Source organism: Mustela lutreola, chromosome 11, assembly GCF_030435805.1.
Source record: "Mustela lutreola isolate mMusLut2 chromosome 11, mMusLut2.pri, whole genome shotgun sequence".
In the NCBI taxonomy this organism is placed as follows: Eukaryota; Metazoa; Chordata; class Mammalia; order Carnivora; family Mustelidae; genus Mustela; species Mustela lutreola.
In genome coordinates, this window is record NC_081300.1 from 61,138,582 (window position 1) to 61,155,344 (window position 16,763).

At 40.1% G+C, this 16,763-nt stretch overlaps 1 protein-coding gene across 5 annotated transcripts in view; it reads left to right on the forward strand.

The window, feature by feature from the left end:
• CEP192 (centrosomal protein 192) overlaps positions 1-16,763 on the forward strand; it is a 126,251-nt gene that overhangs the window by 62,116 nt on the left and 47,372 nt on the right. For all 5 annotated transcript variants that reach the window (XM_059140952.1, XM_059140950.1, XM_059140951.1 and 2 more), the window contains 5 exons: positions 4,553-5,381; positions 5,468-5,594; positions 11,498-11,666; positions 13,788-14,706; positions 15,882-16,030. In XM_059140952.1, coding sequence (XP_058996935.1) covers positions 4,553-5,381; positions 5,468-5,594; positions 11,498-11,666; positions 13,788-14,706; positions 15,882-16,030 — 2,193 coding nt within the window. The remainder of the gene's footprint in view (positions 1-4,552; positions 5,382-5,467; positions 5,595-11,497; positions 11,667-13,787; positions 14,707-15,881; positions 16,031-16,763) is intronic.

Sequence of the window (16,763 nt, forward strand, 5' to 3'; positions counted from 1 at the left end):
ATGTTGCCTGAAGCAAGGGAAACAAAAGGAAAAATGAACTATTGGGACTTAACCAAGATAGAAAGCTTCTGCACAGCGAAGGAAACAACGCAACTAAAGGGCAACCTACAGAATGGGAGAAGATATTTGCAAACAACATACCTGATAAAGAGCTAGTATCCAAAATCTATAAATAACTGATCAAACTCAACACCCCAAAACCGAATAATCTAGTTAAGAAATGGGCAGAAGACATGAATAGACTTTTTTCCAAAGAAGGCATCCAGATGGCTAACAGACACATGAAAAGACGCTCAATATCACTCATCATCAGGGAATCACAAATCAAAACCAAGATGAGCTACCACCTCACACCTGTCAGAACGGCAAAAATGAACAACACAGGAGACAATAGATGTTGGTGAGGATGTGGAGAAAGGGGAACACTCTTACACTGTTGGTGGGAATGCAAATGGATGCAGCCACTCTGGAAAACAGTATGGAGGTTCCCCAAAATGTTAAAAATAGAGCTACCCAATGACCCAGCAATTGTACTACTACTAGGTATTTACCCAAAGGATACAAAAATACAAATTCGAAGGGGCACATGGCCCCCAGTGGTTATAGCAGCATTAGCAATAGCTAAATAGTTTAGCAATAGCTAAACTACAGAAAGAGCCTAAGTGTCCATTGACTGATGGATGGATAAAGAAGATGTGGTGTATATCTAAAATAGACGATTACTCAGCCATCAGAGATCTTGTCATTTGTATCGATGAATGGAGCTAGAGCGTATTATGCTAAGCCAAATAAATCAGAGAAAGACAAATACCATGTGACTTTACTCATATGTAGAATTTAAGAAACAAAACAGATGAACACGGGTGAAAAAAAGAGAAAGGCAAAACACAAGAGCCTCTTACCTATAGAGAACGAACTGAGAGTTGATGGAGGGATGTGGGTGGGTGATGGGCATTAAGAAGGGCACTTGTTATGATGAGCACTGGGTGTTTATATGTAAGTGATGAATCACTGTATTCCACTCCTGAGACCAGTATTACACCGTCTGTTAACTAACTAGAATTTTAAAATTTGGAAGAAAAAGGTAAATTAGATGGGTGCTGTAGTTTTTTATTTATTATCAGTTTTTAAAAATCCCTTCTGATACTTGTTGGCTAATTTGCTTTGTTTTTAACTTGTAAGGAGGTTGAATCTTGTCAAATGCTTTTTTGCATCTGTCAAGGTAAGCATCAGCTTTCTTTTTTTCTGGTAATGTGGTGAATCACAAGAAATAGTTTTTAAATGTTCTGTTGTTCTTCTATACTTGGAATACACCTATCCTTTTTATAGATCGTTGGATTCGTTGCTTATGGTCTATTTAGACTGTGTGTCTGTGAGTGAGCAGAATGCCTTTTTGGTTTCGTTATCAAGGTTTTGATCATCTCATTTTTTTTTTTTTCTGTTTTTCTCAAAGAGTGGAAGAATGGTACTCTTATTTTTATTTATTTATTTATTTATTTTAAATTGGTGCTGTTAGATTTTGGTAGTGTACATCAGTGAAATCCTCAGAGTCTGGAATTTTCTTTAATACTTTTTAATCACTGATTCAGTTTTTTTTTTTTTTTTAAAGATTTTATTTATTTGAGAGAGAGAGCACATAACTGCATGAGCAGGGTGAAGGGCAAATGGCAAGGAGAGGAGCAAGCAGAGTCCCACTGAGCAGGGAGCCTGATCCAAGGACCCCGGGAACATGATCTGAGCTGAAGTCAGACACTTAACTGATTGGGCCACCCAGGTGCCCCTCGATTTCTGAAATAGTTATAGGACTATTCTGATCTTTAAAACTTGTGTCAGTTTTAATAAATTGTAGGTTCCTAGGAATTACAACCTTTCATCTAAACTTGAAAATCTATCACTCTGTATAAATTGACAAATATTGACCGTAATATCCTCTTGTGATTGTTTAATATTTTAGGTTCTTTTTTTTTTTTTTTTTTTTTTTTTTTAAGATTTTATTTATTTATTTGACAGAGAGAAATTACAAGTACACTGAGAGTCAGACAGAGAGAGAGAGAGAAGGAAGCAGGCTCCCTGCCGAGCAGAGAGCCCGATGCGGGACTCGATCCCAGGACCCTGAGATCATGACCTGAGCCGAAGGCAGCGGCTTAACCCACTGAGCCACCCAGGCGCCCAATATTTTAGGTTCTTAAGGAATATCTTCTTTGTTATATATTGGCTCTTTTCCCTCTGTTTTCTTAGTCATTCTTAGCAGGTATTTCTCAATTTTATTAATTCATTCATTTTATGTATTCTCTATCTTCTATTCATATTTTTTGGTCTTTATTTCCTTCCTTATATTTTCTGGGGATTTAATTTGTTGTTTTTCTAACTTCTAGATATAAATGTTAAGCTTAATTTTTCTGCCTTTCTGGTTTTCTTACATAAACATCTAATGGTATAAATTTCCCTGAGAGCAGGGATTTTGTTGCATCCTGTACTATTTTTTACATCACATATATTTTGCTAAGTCATACTCTCTTTTTTTTTTTCTTAAGATTTTATTTATTTAGTTGACAGAGATCACAAGTAGGCAGAGAGGCAGGGAGAGAGAGAGAGGAGGAAGCAGGCTCCCCACGGAGCAGAGAGCCACCCAGGTGCCCTAGTCATACTGTCTTTATAATTCCATTTTAAATATTTTCTGATTTCTCTGGTCCATTGTGTTATGCAAGTGTATTGCCTAGTTTCCAAACATTTAGGGGTTTTCCAGATTTTTAAATATTGATTCTAGGCCTGTTATACTGTAGTCAGAGAAAGATAGGTTTTAGTCCTTTGAAGTTTGTTGAAACACGATGTATGGCTCAACATTTGTTCCATTTTTGAAAATATCTTCTGTGCACATGACAGGAATGCCTGTGGTGTGATCTTTGGTTGCTCTCTTTTGTATGTTTTATTTAGGAAAATTTATTAAATCATAGTGATGAAACTATCATTAAGAATATTGTACTTGTTCTTTCAGTTATTTAGATATTAAAATCTCACACTGTGATTATGGATTTGTCTATTACATACTGTGAATCTGGCATTATTTGCTTTAAAAATTTTGAAGTTGTGTTTTTAGGGTACATACAAATTAGAATTGTTCTCTCTGATGAATCAGACCTTCTGTCATTGTGTATGTCTGCCTTTGTCTGTGGTTACGCTTTATGCCTTAAGTCGAGTCCAGTGTTAACATAGGTGATACCAGCTTTTACTCTGTAGTGTTTATTGAGTGTTTACGTGTTGTATCTTTTCCTATTTTGCTTTTAACCTTTTACAGGAAAAGTCGCTGAAATAATTTGAGGCCATGGGAGATACAGTCTTCCAGACAGGATTTGTGTTTGCTTCTGACATGAAAGAGGACACTAGCAAGACATAAATAGGAACCATGGGTAAACAACTGAAATGGAAGCCACGGCAAAGAAACATAAACCTATTTATTATTTTAAAAATGCAAGTTAAGACTTCTGCTCCAGTAATAGCAGACTAAGCAATGCAAACCAACTCTGGCTGACAACTGTTAGAACTGGATAGTGTATCCAGAAGCATCTCTTAGAAGGCGCAGGAGAGCTTTAAAAAAAAAAAGGAACAAAAAAATATTGGGCCAAAATCCAAGAATCCAAGAGAAGGAAGAATCCCAGTACTGAGGATACTCTTTCCTGTGGAGATCTGTTGCTTCAAGAAGATGCTATGGATAAGAGTTTTAAGAAGAAACTTAGCAAAGGTGTTCTTATGGGAGTGAGGGAATCAAAACAGAGTTCAGTGTCCACCAATGATGAGAGCCTAACCATGTAAACAACCATGCTTTAGGATGAGACCATAAAGGGCTACACACCTTTGGAGAAAAGATGAACCAAAATTAGGCTGGCTCTCATAAGGGCTGAGGCCCAGCTCCAATCAGCTCAATCCCAATACCTGGATCAAAGTGATCTGAGACTGTTAGTGTTCCTCATTTCTAACAACTGAATGAAATTACCAAGAATTATACTTGGAATCACAATGGCTCAAAGGTTTCTCAATCCCAATATCTTAATTTTTTGTTTTAAATTATCATCTGGGGGGCGCCCAGGTGGCTCAGTGGGTTGAAGTCTCTGCCTTCAGCTCGGGTCATGATCCCAGGGTCCTGGGATCGAGCCCCGCATCAGGCTCTCTGCTTGGCGGGGAGCCTGCTTCCTCCTCTCTCTCTCTCTGTCTGCCTCTCTGCCTACTTGTGATCTCTGTCTGTCAAATAAATAAATAAAATCTTAAAAAAATAAAAAAATAATTATCATCTGGTTCAGTTTTAACTCCTCTTTAGCATCTATTCAACAACTGAAGACTTCTCAAAAATAATTGATAATCCAATTTTGTGAGTAACCTAGTACTCTGTAATTAAAGTTGATATCAGCTATCTGTTTTTTAATTAGGATATTTAATTGGTATACCATTAATTTCTAGCTGCTATTAAACTTTATGTGACATGTAAAGATTAAACTAATATGTATATGTCCGTGGGAACTGAGATAAATTTATCTGATGTGAATTTTCTCCTTTCTAGGACAGTTTCTTCATGAGTAGCCAACCCCAAAGATACAAAAGCAAGCCGCCTTCTGGCAATGATTCTGTCCTTAGGATAAGCACCATCGCTTCAGCCATTGCAGATGTGTCGGTAAGTACCGATCCTGCCCAGCTTGCTGCCATGATCAAGGCACTTTCAAATAAAACCAGAGAGAAGACTTTTCAGGAAGATAATAAACAAAAGGACTGTTCCATGCTGCCTCATTTCTTGCCTAATGATACAGAAAAAAGTAATGGATCCAGCATGTTTGATATGGAGAAATACCTTAAAAAAACAGAATTCAGTAGATACGAAAGTGGACTAGAAAACTTTTCAAGAGCTGGTACATCTGGTCTGTGGGATTCATCTTTGCCAAAAGAACGGACTACACAAGACATCCATACAGTGGACTTAGGTGCCACTAATATAAGTATAAGGGAACCAGAAGAAAATAAAGCATTTTCTGTTTATGGTGAAAACAGAGAGAGCAAGAATCAAGAATCATTGAGAACAAACTGTCCCAATTCAATTCTTACAAATAGAAAAGAGAGTGAAAGTACCATAGTTGATGTGACGATATATCCTATGGACAACAAATTACCAGATACTGGTAACTGTGAAACAGCCACCTCAGTATCCACTCCAACATCTAATAGGTATTCATTAGTACCGAACCACAGGATAGCATCCGTTTGGCTGTCAGGAGACTGTGAAGAAATACCAAACAGTAGAGAAAATCAGAGGCAAAATGAGTGTGTTAGTGAAGCAAGCAATGGTGAAAAACATGTGACTTTTGGAAAACATTCCATAATCACACCTAAAAATGTTGGTAAGTATTGAAGTAATTGGTCATGTTCACAAAATTACAAGTGATTTTTTTTGTTGTTCTCATCAAAAATAACACCTGTCTGATAGATTTGAAAAATCACTCTCCTGAGCATGGTGGACATAGCTCAGAGGATGACCAGGATAGCTTCAGACCTTCCTCTTCTCCACTGAGTCATTCTTCTCCTAGTGAAATTTCTGGAACAAGTTTATCAGGGTAGGTGCTTACCTTTTTTTTTTCCTTTTTCTTTAAAAATAAAAATATGTGTGCAGTATAAGAAAATTGGAAAAAGTGTAGAGAAGAAAAATAATCATTTATAGGTTCATTTCTCAAAGGTAACCACTTGTTTTGCCAACTTTTAAATGATGTTCTTTGAGTCCCACCTGTGTTAGTTTCCCATGGCTGCCATAGCAAAGTGCCACAAACTGGGTAGTTTAACACAACAGAAAGGTATTACCTCATACTCTGTAGGCAAGAAGTTCAGGGCCATGTTCTCTCTGAAGCTTTTTAGGGGAGGAGCACCTGGCTGGCTCAGTTGATAAAGCATGTAACTCTTGACCCCAGGATTGTGAGTTCCAGCCCCTTGTTGGGTGTAGAGTTTACTTACAAATAAAAAAAAAAAAATCTTTAGACTAAAGCTTTTAGGGGAGGACCCTTCCTTACCTCTTTCAGCTTCTGATGGTTGTAGGCATCCATTGGTTTCTAGATGAATTACTCTAATCTCTGCCTCTACATTCACAGTGGATCAAGGGTCCAGCCTCTTCCACTATGACCTCATTTTAACTAATTACATCTGCAGTGACCCCCATTTCCAAGTAAAGTCACATTCTTAAGTATTGGGGATTAATACTTTAACATACGCTTTTTTGAAAACACAGCTCAACCCATAACAGCCTTTTCACCAATGAGAAAATGAGGGAGCTTATTCTCATGTTCTTTCCTTTTCTGCTTTTTTTTTTTTTTTTAGTTACATAATTTCTGCATTGGCATTTCATTTGCATTTTGATTCATCACTGTATCCTACACTTGTTTAGTTTTTATTCTGTAGTTAGGTACATTCTTTTCTAGTCATCAGGTGTTTCCTCTCTCCACTGAGGGAAGTCGGTCCTGTGGTAGTTTGCTGAGATGACGGAGGGAACAGTACTCTAGGCTCTTTCATGTTCCACAGTTAACCTGTGGCTTTTGTAATGAAAGCATAGCTTGGCTTTGTTTAAAATCTTTGGCTTACGTTTTCCTCCCCTAAGTCTTTTGTAGGAATTGCTTTACTGTTTCTGTGGAATGCTTTACTGTTTCTGTGGAATGTAGGAGAGAAATCTGAGGCACCCCACTTCTTTCCGCTTCAGACCTGGTCTTTTTGTAAGCTTATGCCAGAGATGCTCTCTTTCAAGTCTAGTTTAATTTTATTAGGCTGTATCTCTGTGTTGACTCTTCATGGTTATTTTGTTGCATCATACAGTATACCCTTCAATATGGGAATTCAAGCATTTATTTATTGAAGGAAAATTTGCTCCAGCCCTTTACTGCTCCCAGAACTCTAGTGATGCATATGTGGGATCTATTTTGCTTGACATCTGCATTTATTTTCTCTTTAATCCTTTAGGAACTTACTACTGTGGAAAAATTATAGATCACAGGAAGTTACAAAGATATAGAGGGATTCCCATATCCACTTAAACCAGTTTCCCCTAGTGGTTACATCTCTCATAATTATAGCAGGGTGTCATCACCAGAAACTTGTGGAACAGTGAATGTGTGGGTAGAATTTGGTGTCATTTTATCACAGGTGTGAATTCATGTAACCACCACCACAATCAGAGACACAGAACTTCACCACCACCACAATGCTCTGACTCTTTCTTAATTTCTCTTTCATCTTATTTGCATTTCACATTTTTGATCTCTGCACTCCTTGCAGTGTTTTTTAGAGGGTCTCCTTTTCTGTGCGTACTTTACAGTTTTCATCTTGTTTTCTGTGGTTTTGGTATTTTTTAATTACATATGAAGGCATTTAATAAAAACTATTAGTACTCTCATATAAAGCCTTACATTATTATTTTTTTCCATCACACTGCCCTTGGTCAGAGATAGAATGCTGGCTGGCTGGTCTTATTACTCTTGGACTCACCTGCCTTTTTTTTTTTTTTTTTTTTGTCTTTCTAAGAAAATATACTTATCTGTTATGTGTAGGAAATATTAGGGGAATACTAACGTTTCTCATGAACTTGGTATATGTTCAGATACTTTGAATATTTAACCTTTCTAAAGTGACCATGGAATTGGTAAGCTTTCTCCACATGGGTAAGCTAACCAGGCACCTGCAACCCCAGTTCTTAGCGTGGGGCAACACAACGGGGCTTAAAAAGAAAAGGCCAATTTAGAAGAGGGTAAGTGTGTTCTGAATTAAAATCGCAGGGGAAGATGCAGTGAGAGTGAGGGAGTGTTGCTGAGTTGCTCAGCATACGTGTTTTACTGCCATAGCCACCAAAACAAATACTAGTTGAGATCTCTTCATCACTCCCTGGCATGTAGATTAATCCATGAATCATTTGGGGGTGTGGTTTAGTCTGCTAGCGTGCTTCCTGTCAGATTTTTGGCCCACTCCTAACTCAATTTTAGGATTTCGCAGTATGCATTGTTGTATTTTATTTTTACTGTTGTATAATTAACATACAGTAAAATACACAGATCTTAGAGGTTTCATTCAGTGGGTTTCTGACACTTATATATACCTATTTAAACATTACCACCTAGAATATATAAAACATGTACGTCCCTCCATTAACAATCCTTTGCCTTTTTCTTTTCTTTTTTAAAGATTTTATTTATTTGAGAGAGAGAGCATGAGAGGGGCGAGGGGCTGAGCAGAGGGCCCAATGTGGGACTGATCCTGGGACTTCAGGATCATGACCTCAGCAAAGGCAGTTGCTTAACAACTGAGCCAGCCAGGTGCCCCCTTTGCCTTTTTCAAGTCAATTCTCCTCCTCCCACTCCCACCCGGCCACCCACTTGTATCGTCATAGTTTAGTTTTTGTTATTATATTTCATATGAGTGGAATCATATATTTTTCTGTGTCTAGCTGCCAATGCTTTGACAGGTTTCTGAGATTTATCCTGTGGTTGCCTGTACCAGTAGCTGCTCTTGTGCATTGCTGTGTAGCATTCCCATCATGTGACTGTCACCATCCTGTGTATCTGTTCCCCTGGGGCAGAGTATGCATTTGCATCTAAGCCTCATTTCCAGCTCTGTTTTAGCTTCCCCTACAGCTTTCTCTTTTTTTCCTTGTCAACTTCAAATGCCTGTGTCAGTTTCTTTGTTGGTTTTCCTGAATTATGGTAAACTCTGTATACATAGTTATTTCTTCAGCGGAAGAAGTTTTGTTTTCTGTTACTTTTGATTGTTGACATGTTCCACCGATTCTCTCTTCCTCTTGAGAACCTTGATTTCCCATTAGTTGACACTCCATTCTCTGGTCATTTATGACGATTTTCTTTTCCCTAATTTTCATTTCTTTATACATTTACTCTGTACCGTGGGGTAGTGGCTCGGGTGTTTATCATCTGCATCACTGATCTTCTGTAGCATCAGTTAGGCTTTTTATCGCTGCCAATATCAACTTTGGATTTGTGTTCATTTATTTTTATTGAAGTTCTCCTTGTACTTTTTTAATATGGTAAAATAAGTGTGATTTTTTTTTTCAAGTGTGATATTTTTATTCTTTTTCTCTGGTTTCTACCAACTTGTATTGCATTAAGGTTTTCTTGTTGTTGTTGTTGTTGTTGTTTATAGACTATTTATTTGAGAAAGACAGAGAGCGTGAGTGCCTGAGTTGGGGGTGGGATAGAGGGAGAGGGAGAAGCAGATTCCCCGCTGATCAGGGAGCCCAATGTGAGGCGCCATTCCAGGACCACAAGATAGTGACCTGAGCCGAAGGCAGCCCCTTAACCAACTGAGCCACCCAGGTGCCCCTGTTTTTTGGTTTTTTTTGTTTTAAGATTTTATTTATTTCACAGAAAGAACACAAGTAGGCAGAGAGGTAGGCAGAGGGAGAGGGAGAAACAGGCTCTGCTGAGTAGAGAGCCGATGTGTCTGCTGTAGGCGGACACTTAACAATTGAGCTACCCAGGTGCCTTTTTGTGTTTTGTTTTAATATTTATTATAGCTATACTGTTGGCCAGAATTTTTCTCTCTTCAGTGGCAACATTTTCTTGGTGAGTGTACTTTTTATCTGGTAAGTTTTGCTGCTCGTTAGCATTCCTGTTAGCTAGTCTTCCAGCTGGTTTCCAGCAGGTCCATAGAGCTGATTTAGACCTTCTAGTTCCAGAACTACCTTTCTATCTCTGTGTGGCTGGCACCTTGGCAGTTTTGGGATTCCTTTGAAGTTTGACATCTTAGCTAAAATTCTCTGTTTCCATTCTTTTAGAAGGGGAGGGGCAGAAGGAGAGGGAAAGAATCTTAAGCAGGCGCCACACCGAGCACAGACCCTGACCTGGGGCTGGATCTCACAATCCTGAGATCATGACCTGCTGAAATCAAGAGTTGGACACTTAACTGACTAAGCTACACTTAACTGTTTCCAAGTGTTCTTACAGTTCACTTCTCATTATTTGAGGTACTACACCCAAAATGCATTTGTTCCTTTCAATCAGAGGAACTAGACTAGGGGTGCTGAGGTGGCTTAGTTAGTTAAGCATCTGCCATCAGCTCAGGTCATGATCTCAGGGTCCTGGGATGGAGCTCTGCATTGGGCTCCCTGCTCAGCAGGGAGTCTGCTTCTCCCTCTCCCTCTACCCCTCCTCCCTGCTTGTGCTCTCTCTTTCTCAAATAAATAAAAAAAAATCGTTTAAAAAAAAAAAAGGAACTAGAGTAATGCAGCACATCACCCTAGTAACCCAGAACTTTTTTCATGTTGTATCATGGTATCTGTGTGTGTGCACGCATGTGTGCATGTGCATGTGTGTACATACATATAGGAACCCATGTGGGTGCATGTCATGCAGAAGCTGAAATAGGCCTGAAGCAATTTGGTTAATATTCTATGACCATTGGTTAGAAATGCACTAACTAGTTTTTTGTCAGTAACATTGTCTCAATTTGGGGCTTTCCAAAGATCCAGAATTCAAAATGGGGTTTTCTCAGTATGTGATGCCCAGCTTAGTATTCTGAACTTTGTGCAAAAAAAAAAAAGTGTTGGGGTAAAATTCAGTCCAGTAAGAGCTGAACTGAAGCAACAGGGCCGAGTGTGCTTGCAATAGGTGCCACAGCTGCTGTCCACAGCAGTTGTTCCTGTTCAGTGGGGCTCTGCTGCTTCATCTCTCTCCTTGCAATGGGTTGATCTGGCCCTGGGATGGGTGTTGGCTAACAGAACATGGCATGTGTATTAGGTAGATGTGGGATCTTTTCATATTTATTGCTTTCTAATTTTTTTTTTCTTAATGCCACAAACATCTTTCTGAGTCAAAGGATAGTACTTAACAGCATGATTTAAAATAGCTGAATAGGGTTTTATTGTATGTTTGTGTCATAGCCTAATTTCTCGCACATTTTTAAGACGTAGCCTTTTGGCAGAGTCTTTATAATTAGCATTGATTTTTTTCCCCCCTTAGGATTAGTTCCTAGGTTTGGAATGTCTGAGTCAAAGTGCTGTGATAAGCATTGCTTAATTACTCAGTCAGAAGGTGCCCCACTTCATATTCCACTTAGCAGTGTATGGCCGGTCCCGTTTCTTTGAACATATGTACATGATTCTTTCTTTATGAAAAGAAAGAATCATGTGCTCTTTCAGGGCAGGAACTTTTGAAGGCTTGGCTCATTGCTTTATATCAGGTATTCGATAAATGTTTATCAGATGAATAGCTAACATTATTAATATGACTGTATGAAATTTATTAATTAAAATGCCACAGCCTTTTTCTTTTACAAGAGTTTACCAAGTATTTCACTCAACGGGACTATGAGTTATAATTCTAGATAATTAAGAGTACAATTGTTGAGTTACCATACATGGCAGCAAGAACAGAGACTATAGATTAACAAGCTCATAGGCAAGCAGAAATGGCTTTTTTTTTGTTAGCATAGATAAAGGAATGGAAAACTAATCACAAGATGTTCTCCTTTTCAGGTGTGCTTTAGAGTCTTTTGATTTAGCAGCTCATCCGAAGCCCCCTTCTGAGGGTGAGTCGTCTCAGATGGTGTGTCCACAAGCAAGTGTGAGTAGGCTGACTTATGTGTCTGAACAGGACAGCTCCTGTCCCACTGCGGCCTCCGATCCTGGCCTTGAGGGCCACAAGGTAGGCAGCATTTCTATTATTTCTTTAGTAAGGCTTATGGCTTTGAAGTTAGTGGTTGTAGGAGTCAGACTGAAGTTGAGGTCTTTGTAATTTCTCTTGCTGTTTTAACTTTAAAATTGTGTGTGTGTGTGTGTGTGTGTGTGTGTGTGTGTGTTGATCAAATAGCTACTCATGCTGAGGAGGCAGAAGTACAGCTATTTTAATCTTTCATTCTGGTGGAGGACACTTGCCAGGCACGCTGGAATGAAGTGTGCTGTGATCCACCTGTGCTGTGGGATCCAGAGGGAGCTAACTATAAATCTAAGTGGACTTAGTGATGGTTCAACAAAGGTTATCGGGGGGATAAGCAATACACCGAAGGCATATTCTGTGAGAAGGAAGCAGACAAACAAACGAGGGAAGAGATGGAGTTGTAAAACGCACACTGCATTTGAAGGACCCCTGTAAGTCTGGAATGGCTACAGTGAATTGTACAGGGGGCAAGGAGGAGAGGCCGAACCACGAAGAGTCTTGGATGTAAAATTTGGGAGTTCAAAGACCTTAAGCAGGGCACTGACATGATTTGATTTGTGTTAATGTTTTGTTTTTTATTTTTATTTTCCTAAGATTTTATTTATTTGAGAGAGCGAGAGCGCGCTCAAGCCAGGGTTGGAGAGCAAGGCAAAGGGAGGGAAGAAGCAGGTTTCCCACTCAGCAGGGAGCCTGATGCAGGGCTCTGTCCTAGGACCCTGGGATCAGGACCTGAGCCCAAGGCAGACGCTTAACCCACTGAGCCACCCCCACACCCCTGTGTAGATGTTTTAAAAGCTCATGGCACAAGCATTGTGGAGGGGGCCCCGAGGAGGGGTGAGATTAAAACCAGGAGAATTTGACACAGGGCTGCGGTAGTCAGGCAAGAGATGTTGTGGGCTTAGATTAAGGTAGTGGCAGTAGGGGTAGAGAGAAGCAGGTAGATCCAAGAGATTATGTGGGAGAAGCTAGACTTCTATTATCTATATGTGTGTGTGTGTGTGTGTGTGTGTGTTGAGAATAGGATAGTATTCAGTTTTTGAATGAGCTAAATATGACTGTTGTGTTCAAAACAGTCCTCTTCCACCAAGCCCTTAGTAAATATATCCACTAGAGTTATTATATATATGGTGTCACATTGGACAAATCATTGAAAGCCATCTTTTTGATGATGGTGGTAAATGTTGGGTCTCTTTGTTCCTAGCTTAGTGGTTACAGGCTAAGTTGTAGAGTTAAATGGGTTCTCCTCACTGTTTTCTAAGATAGACTGTAACTTCCCCAAGCCCGTTTCTTCATCGGTATGGATGGACAGTGATGTGAGAACAGTGCTTGGCACTGAGAAGTTACCGCTAAATACTTATTGGCTGTTACTTATTTTTATTGACTGATGGGTTGATGATGTTTAGTAAATAACCTGGTCTTTGTTTATTAATGTCTGTTTCTATGTGGTCTAAGAGAAATTTTCAAACCAAGTTTGGAGAATCATTAAGTGCATCTTAGCTTATTTGTAAATTCCAGCTGGTCCATCCTGCAGAGTTGTAGGCGTCACTCCTGAGGTGATGCCTTATAATGAAATGAGCACACGAACATTGACTGGGGCTGTTACTTCTTACCTAAGAAAACAACTGCTTCATCTTAGGCACCGACAAGACTTAGTGCTCATAGAAATTAGTGTCTTCAAGCATAATAGTGGTATAAACAAACACCAGGGGTGGGAAAGCCTGTGACCTGCATAGATTCTTCCTGACCGTGTGTCGATTTCATTGGAAAGCTTGCTTAGCCTCCATGCCTGTATTATTAATTTAATTAGATTTTTATTGTACAGCTGCCAGGAAAACAATCCCTTAAATTTGAATGGAAGTACTTGTCGCTGGTCCTTTATTTATGTAAATTTGTTAGAGATGTAATCGGTATGTAGCTCCTCTTTAATCTCCTCATAATTTCTGTGAAGCAGTAACTTAACACCTTCTTTTAATCTTGAGTTACACAGCTGTAAAAAGTTAACTTTTTTTCCAGAGAGCTCATGTTGTGTAGATCTCTTCTTTGAGTTTATATCAGCATGGTTTGAATTAGTAATAGTTTGTGGATTATTTAACATTTTTTGTCACACAGAGTGATGTCACCAGTGAATTGAGCGCCACGATTATTCAAGCCAGTCTAATTCCATCAGAGGAGCAGGCTGTGGAAAAGCTGGAAGAAAAAGGTCCATGTCAAAGTAGAAGTAAAGTAGCACCATCGTATAATCAGAAGAACTCAGATACAGACAGTGTGACTGAAACAGCTTATCTGAGTAGCAAACCTGAAGATGTAAAACCTTACTTTAGGCTGAATAAAGATCTTTCCTCCAGGAGTGGAGACCTAACAGAAACTGGTACAGTAGGGTTGACCTCTAACCCCAGTGAACTGGACCAGATCAGCCTGGCTCTACAGAGCAAGTCAGGTCTCACCCACCCAATTGTGTCAGCGATGCCACACTGCCCTGTGTCACACCAGGCGTCTGTGAACAAAGGTGAAAGAGTAGCCTCTGAAGATACGCTGACTGCCGACAGTGCAGTAAGTGGCCAGATTCCTCATCGGATGGCCCCTGGACACCAGGGCACCCCTATTCCCAGCACTCTGTCTTGTGGCTCTGCTCCTGAGATGCAGAACATGCCCAGCGCAGTTCCTACACTCTTGACTCAACATTCTTTTACCACAGCTCCCTTTGCCCAGCAGTATTTGGGAACGCTACCTTCAGCTGGAAATGTTGCTTTGCCCCAGTGCCGTGCTGGCAGTGCCACTGTCTGTGGGTTCTCGGGAAGCTGTCCATATCCACCTGTCGCAGGAGAGCACGTTCAGAATTCTGTGGCCATGGGAATTTGTCTAGGACAAAATATCGGCTCTGGGTTGATGGGTCCCTCTTCCCTTTATAACCCATACCCTAATGCCTTAAATCAGAATCTTCTAAGTACTGCAAAACCTTTTCCTGTGCAGTCTGTTGGTACAAATTGTGGAATTGAGCCGTGGGATTCAGGAATGCTGTCAGGATTTGGTAAGATGCTTTTTCTCTGTTATTGCTTATTATTGCTTGCTATTATTGAAAAATTGAGTTTTCTCGGGGCACCTGGGTGGCTCAGTGGGTTAAAGCCTCTGCTTTCAGCTCAGGTCATGATCCCGGGGTCTTGGGATCAAGCCCCACATCGGGCTCTCTGCTTGGCAGGGAGCCTGCTTCCTCCTCTCTCTCTGCCTGCCTCTGCCTGCTTGTGGTCTCTGTCAAATAAATAAATAAAAAAAAAAAAAAAAAAAAAAAGAAAAATTGAGTTTTCTCAAACAAGGCCACAAAACGAGTTTGTTTCAAGGACATACTGGTTGGTCTGAATTTCTCTTCATTTTATTCTTTGTCCTAAACTGAGAACACAGACCATAATACATTTCTGTGTGAGGGTCCCTGACATGGCCTTAGAAAAACAGAAATACTTATGCAGGTAAACTCCCTGCTGCCTTTGTCTTTCTGTCTCTCCTGTACTCTGTGCCTAGATTTCTGTTCCTCTTTCAGTTAGCAACCACCCAGTTTGAAATTGGCTCCCTGGAGGAGTAAGTCTCCTTCCACTTTTTAAAGTCTTTTGAGGGATGACAGTTGGGAGAGACAGCACCCTTCCACCCTTATCTGCAATGGCTGAACTGGCCCCAGATTCTTTCGCTAGAGACGGCCACTCTAAGCAGAGCTGGGTGCCGTGCTTTCCCTGATGCAGTGCACACGGCCACTGGCTTGCGGTCTTCCTCTCTACCCTCTTTTCTTCTTGAGGAAATTCCGAAGTTTCTGCATAAGGATGGTGAAAAGATTGGTCTTACTAAAATTCTGCATAGATGTGCAAACCTTGAAAGAGCCTTCTGTAAGTTTTTTATTAGGCAGTGGCTTGTATTTGTGGGAGAAAAAAGGAAGAGATTACTAATAGGTAGTCACATCAAAGAACTGATTAGCTGCAGATTGTGGGTTTGATCAGTTCTTTCAGTTTGTTCTTTCTGGGCTGGATACAACAGGAGAAAATTGTTGGCCTGTGCTGAGGCTTATACAATGTCAAGGACTCCTTAAGACCCAGGGCACGTCATACCATAGCTCTTGGGTGTCAGCAGGTAGTCTTCTGTAAAAATTTCCATTTAGCCAGTTGTGCTTTTAATCAGGTGTTTGATATAACTAGCATTTGACCATGCTTTGTCTTTGCCCAGGGAAGGTCAGAGTGCCTGAGGAACTGAAGTTTCCTCATGCTTGCTGTGTTGGCATTGCTTCGCAGACCTTCTTGAGTGTACTTAACCCAACTGACCGCTGGCTGCAGGTCAGCATTGGGGTTCTCACCGTTAGTGTTAATGGTGAAAAGGTAAGCTTTTTGTGTCTTTCTCCTGTGACTTAGCAGTTGCGTTACAGTTAATGCTGGATCTCTCTTTAGTACTTCCTTTTATACAGGGGAGTCTCTCCCCCCCCATCCATGCATGCCTTGCACAGAATCATTGCAATGATATATGAAAGAATAACATTGTATCTTTTTCTTAGCCCCCCATTTTGTTGTAGTACATCCAGTGTAAGAATTGAAATTTCTTTGTTTCTCCTTTTTCTATCAGTTATTTATATTTTGTTATTTATTCATCAGACTGTGTAAATGCACTTTTTGTGCTATTTAAACCACTGAAAGCTCTGATTTCTGCTGTTTGTTGGTTTTTGTTAAATGTGATCGAATATAAGTTACTGACTTTTATTTAAAAAGTTACTCTTGGGCCCTATACCCTCATTCAGTAAGTGGAGTCTTTTTGACTAATTTATCTGACCATGTTCTTAACATGCTCTTTTTAAATACCTACAGGGGCACCTGGGTTGCTTAGTGGGTTAAGCCTCTGCCTTCAGCTCAGGTCATGATCCCAGGGTCCTGGGATCAAGCCCTGCATCGGGCTCTCTGCTCAGCGGGGAGCCTGCTTCCCCCTCTCTCTCTGCCTACTTGTGATCTCTGTCTGTTAAATAAATAAATAAAATCTTCAAATACCTGGAAATACAGTTTTAACATAAACTCTTCCAGCAATGGTCTCTCACATGATCAGCTAGAGGTGCTAAAGGACACG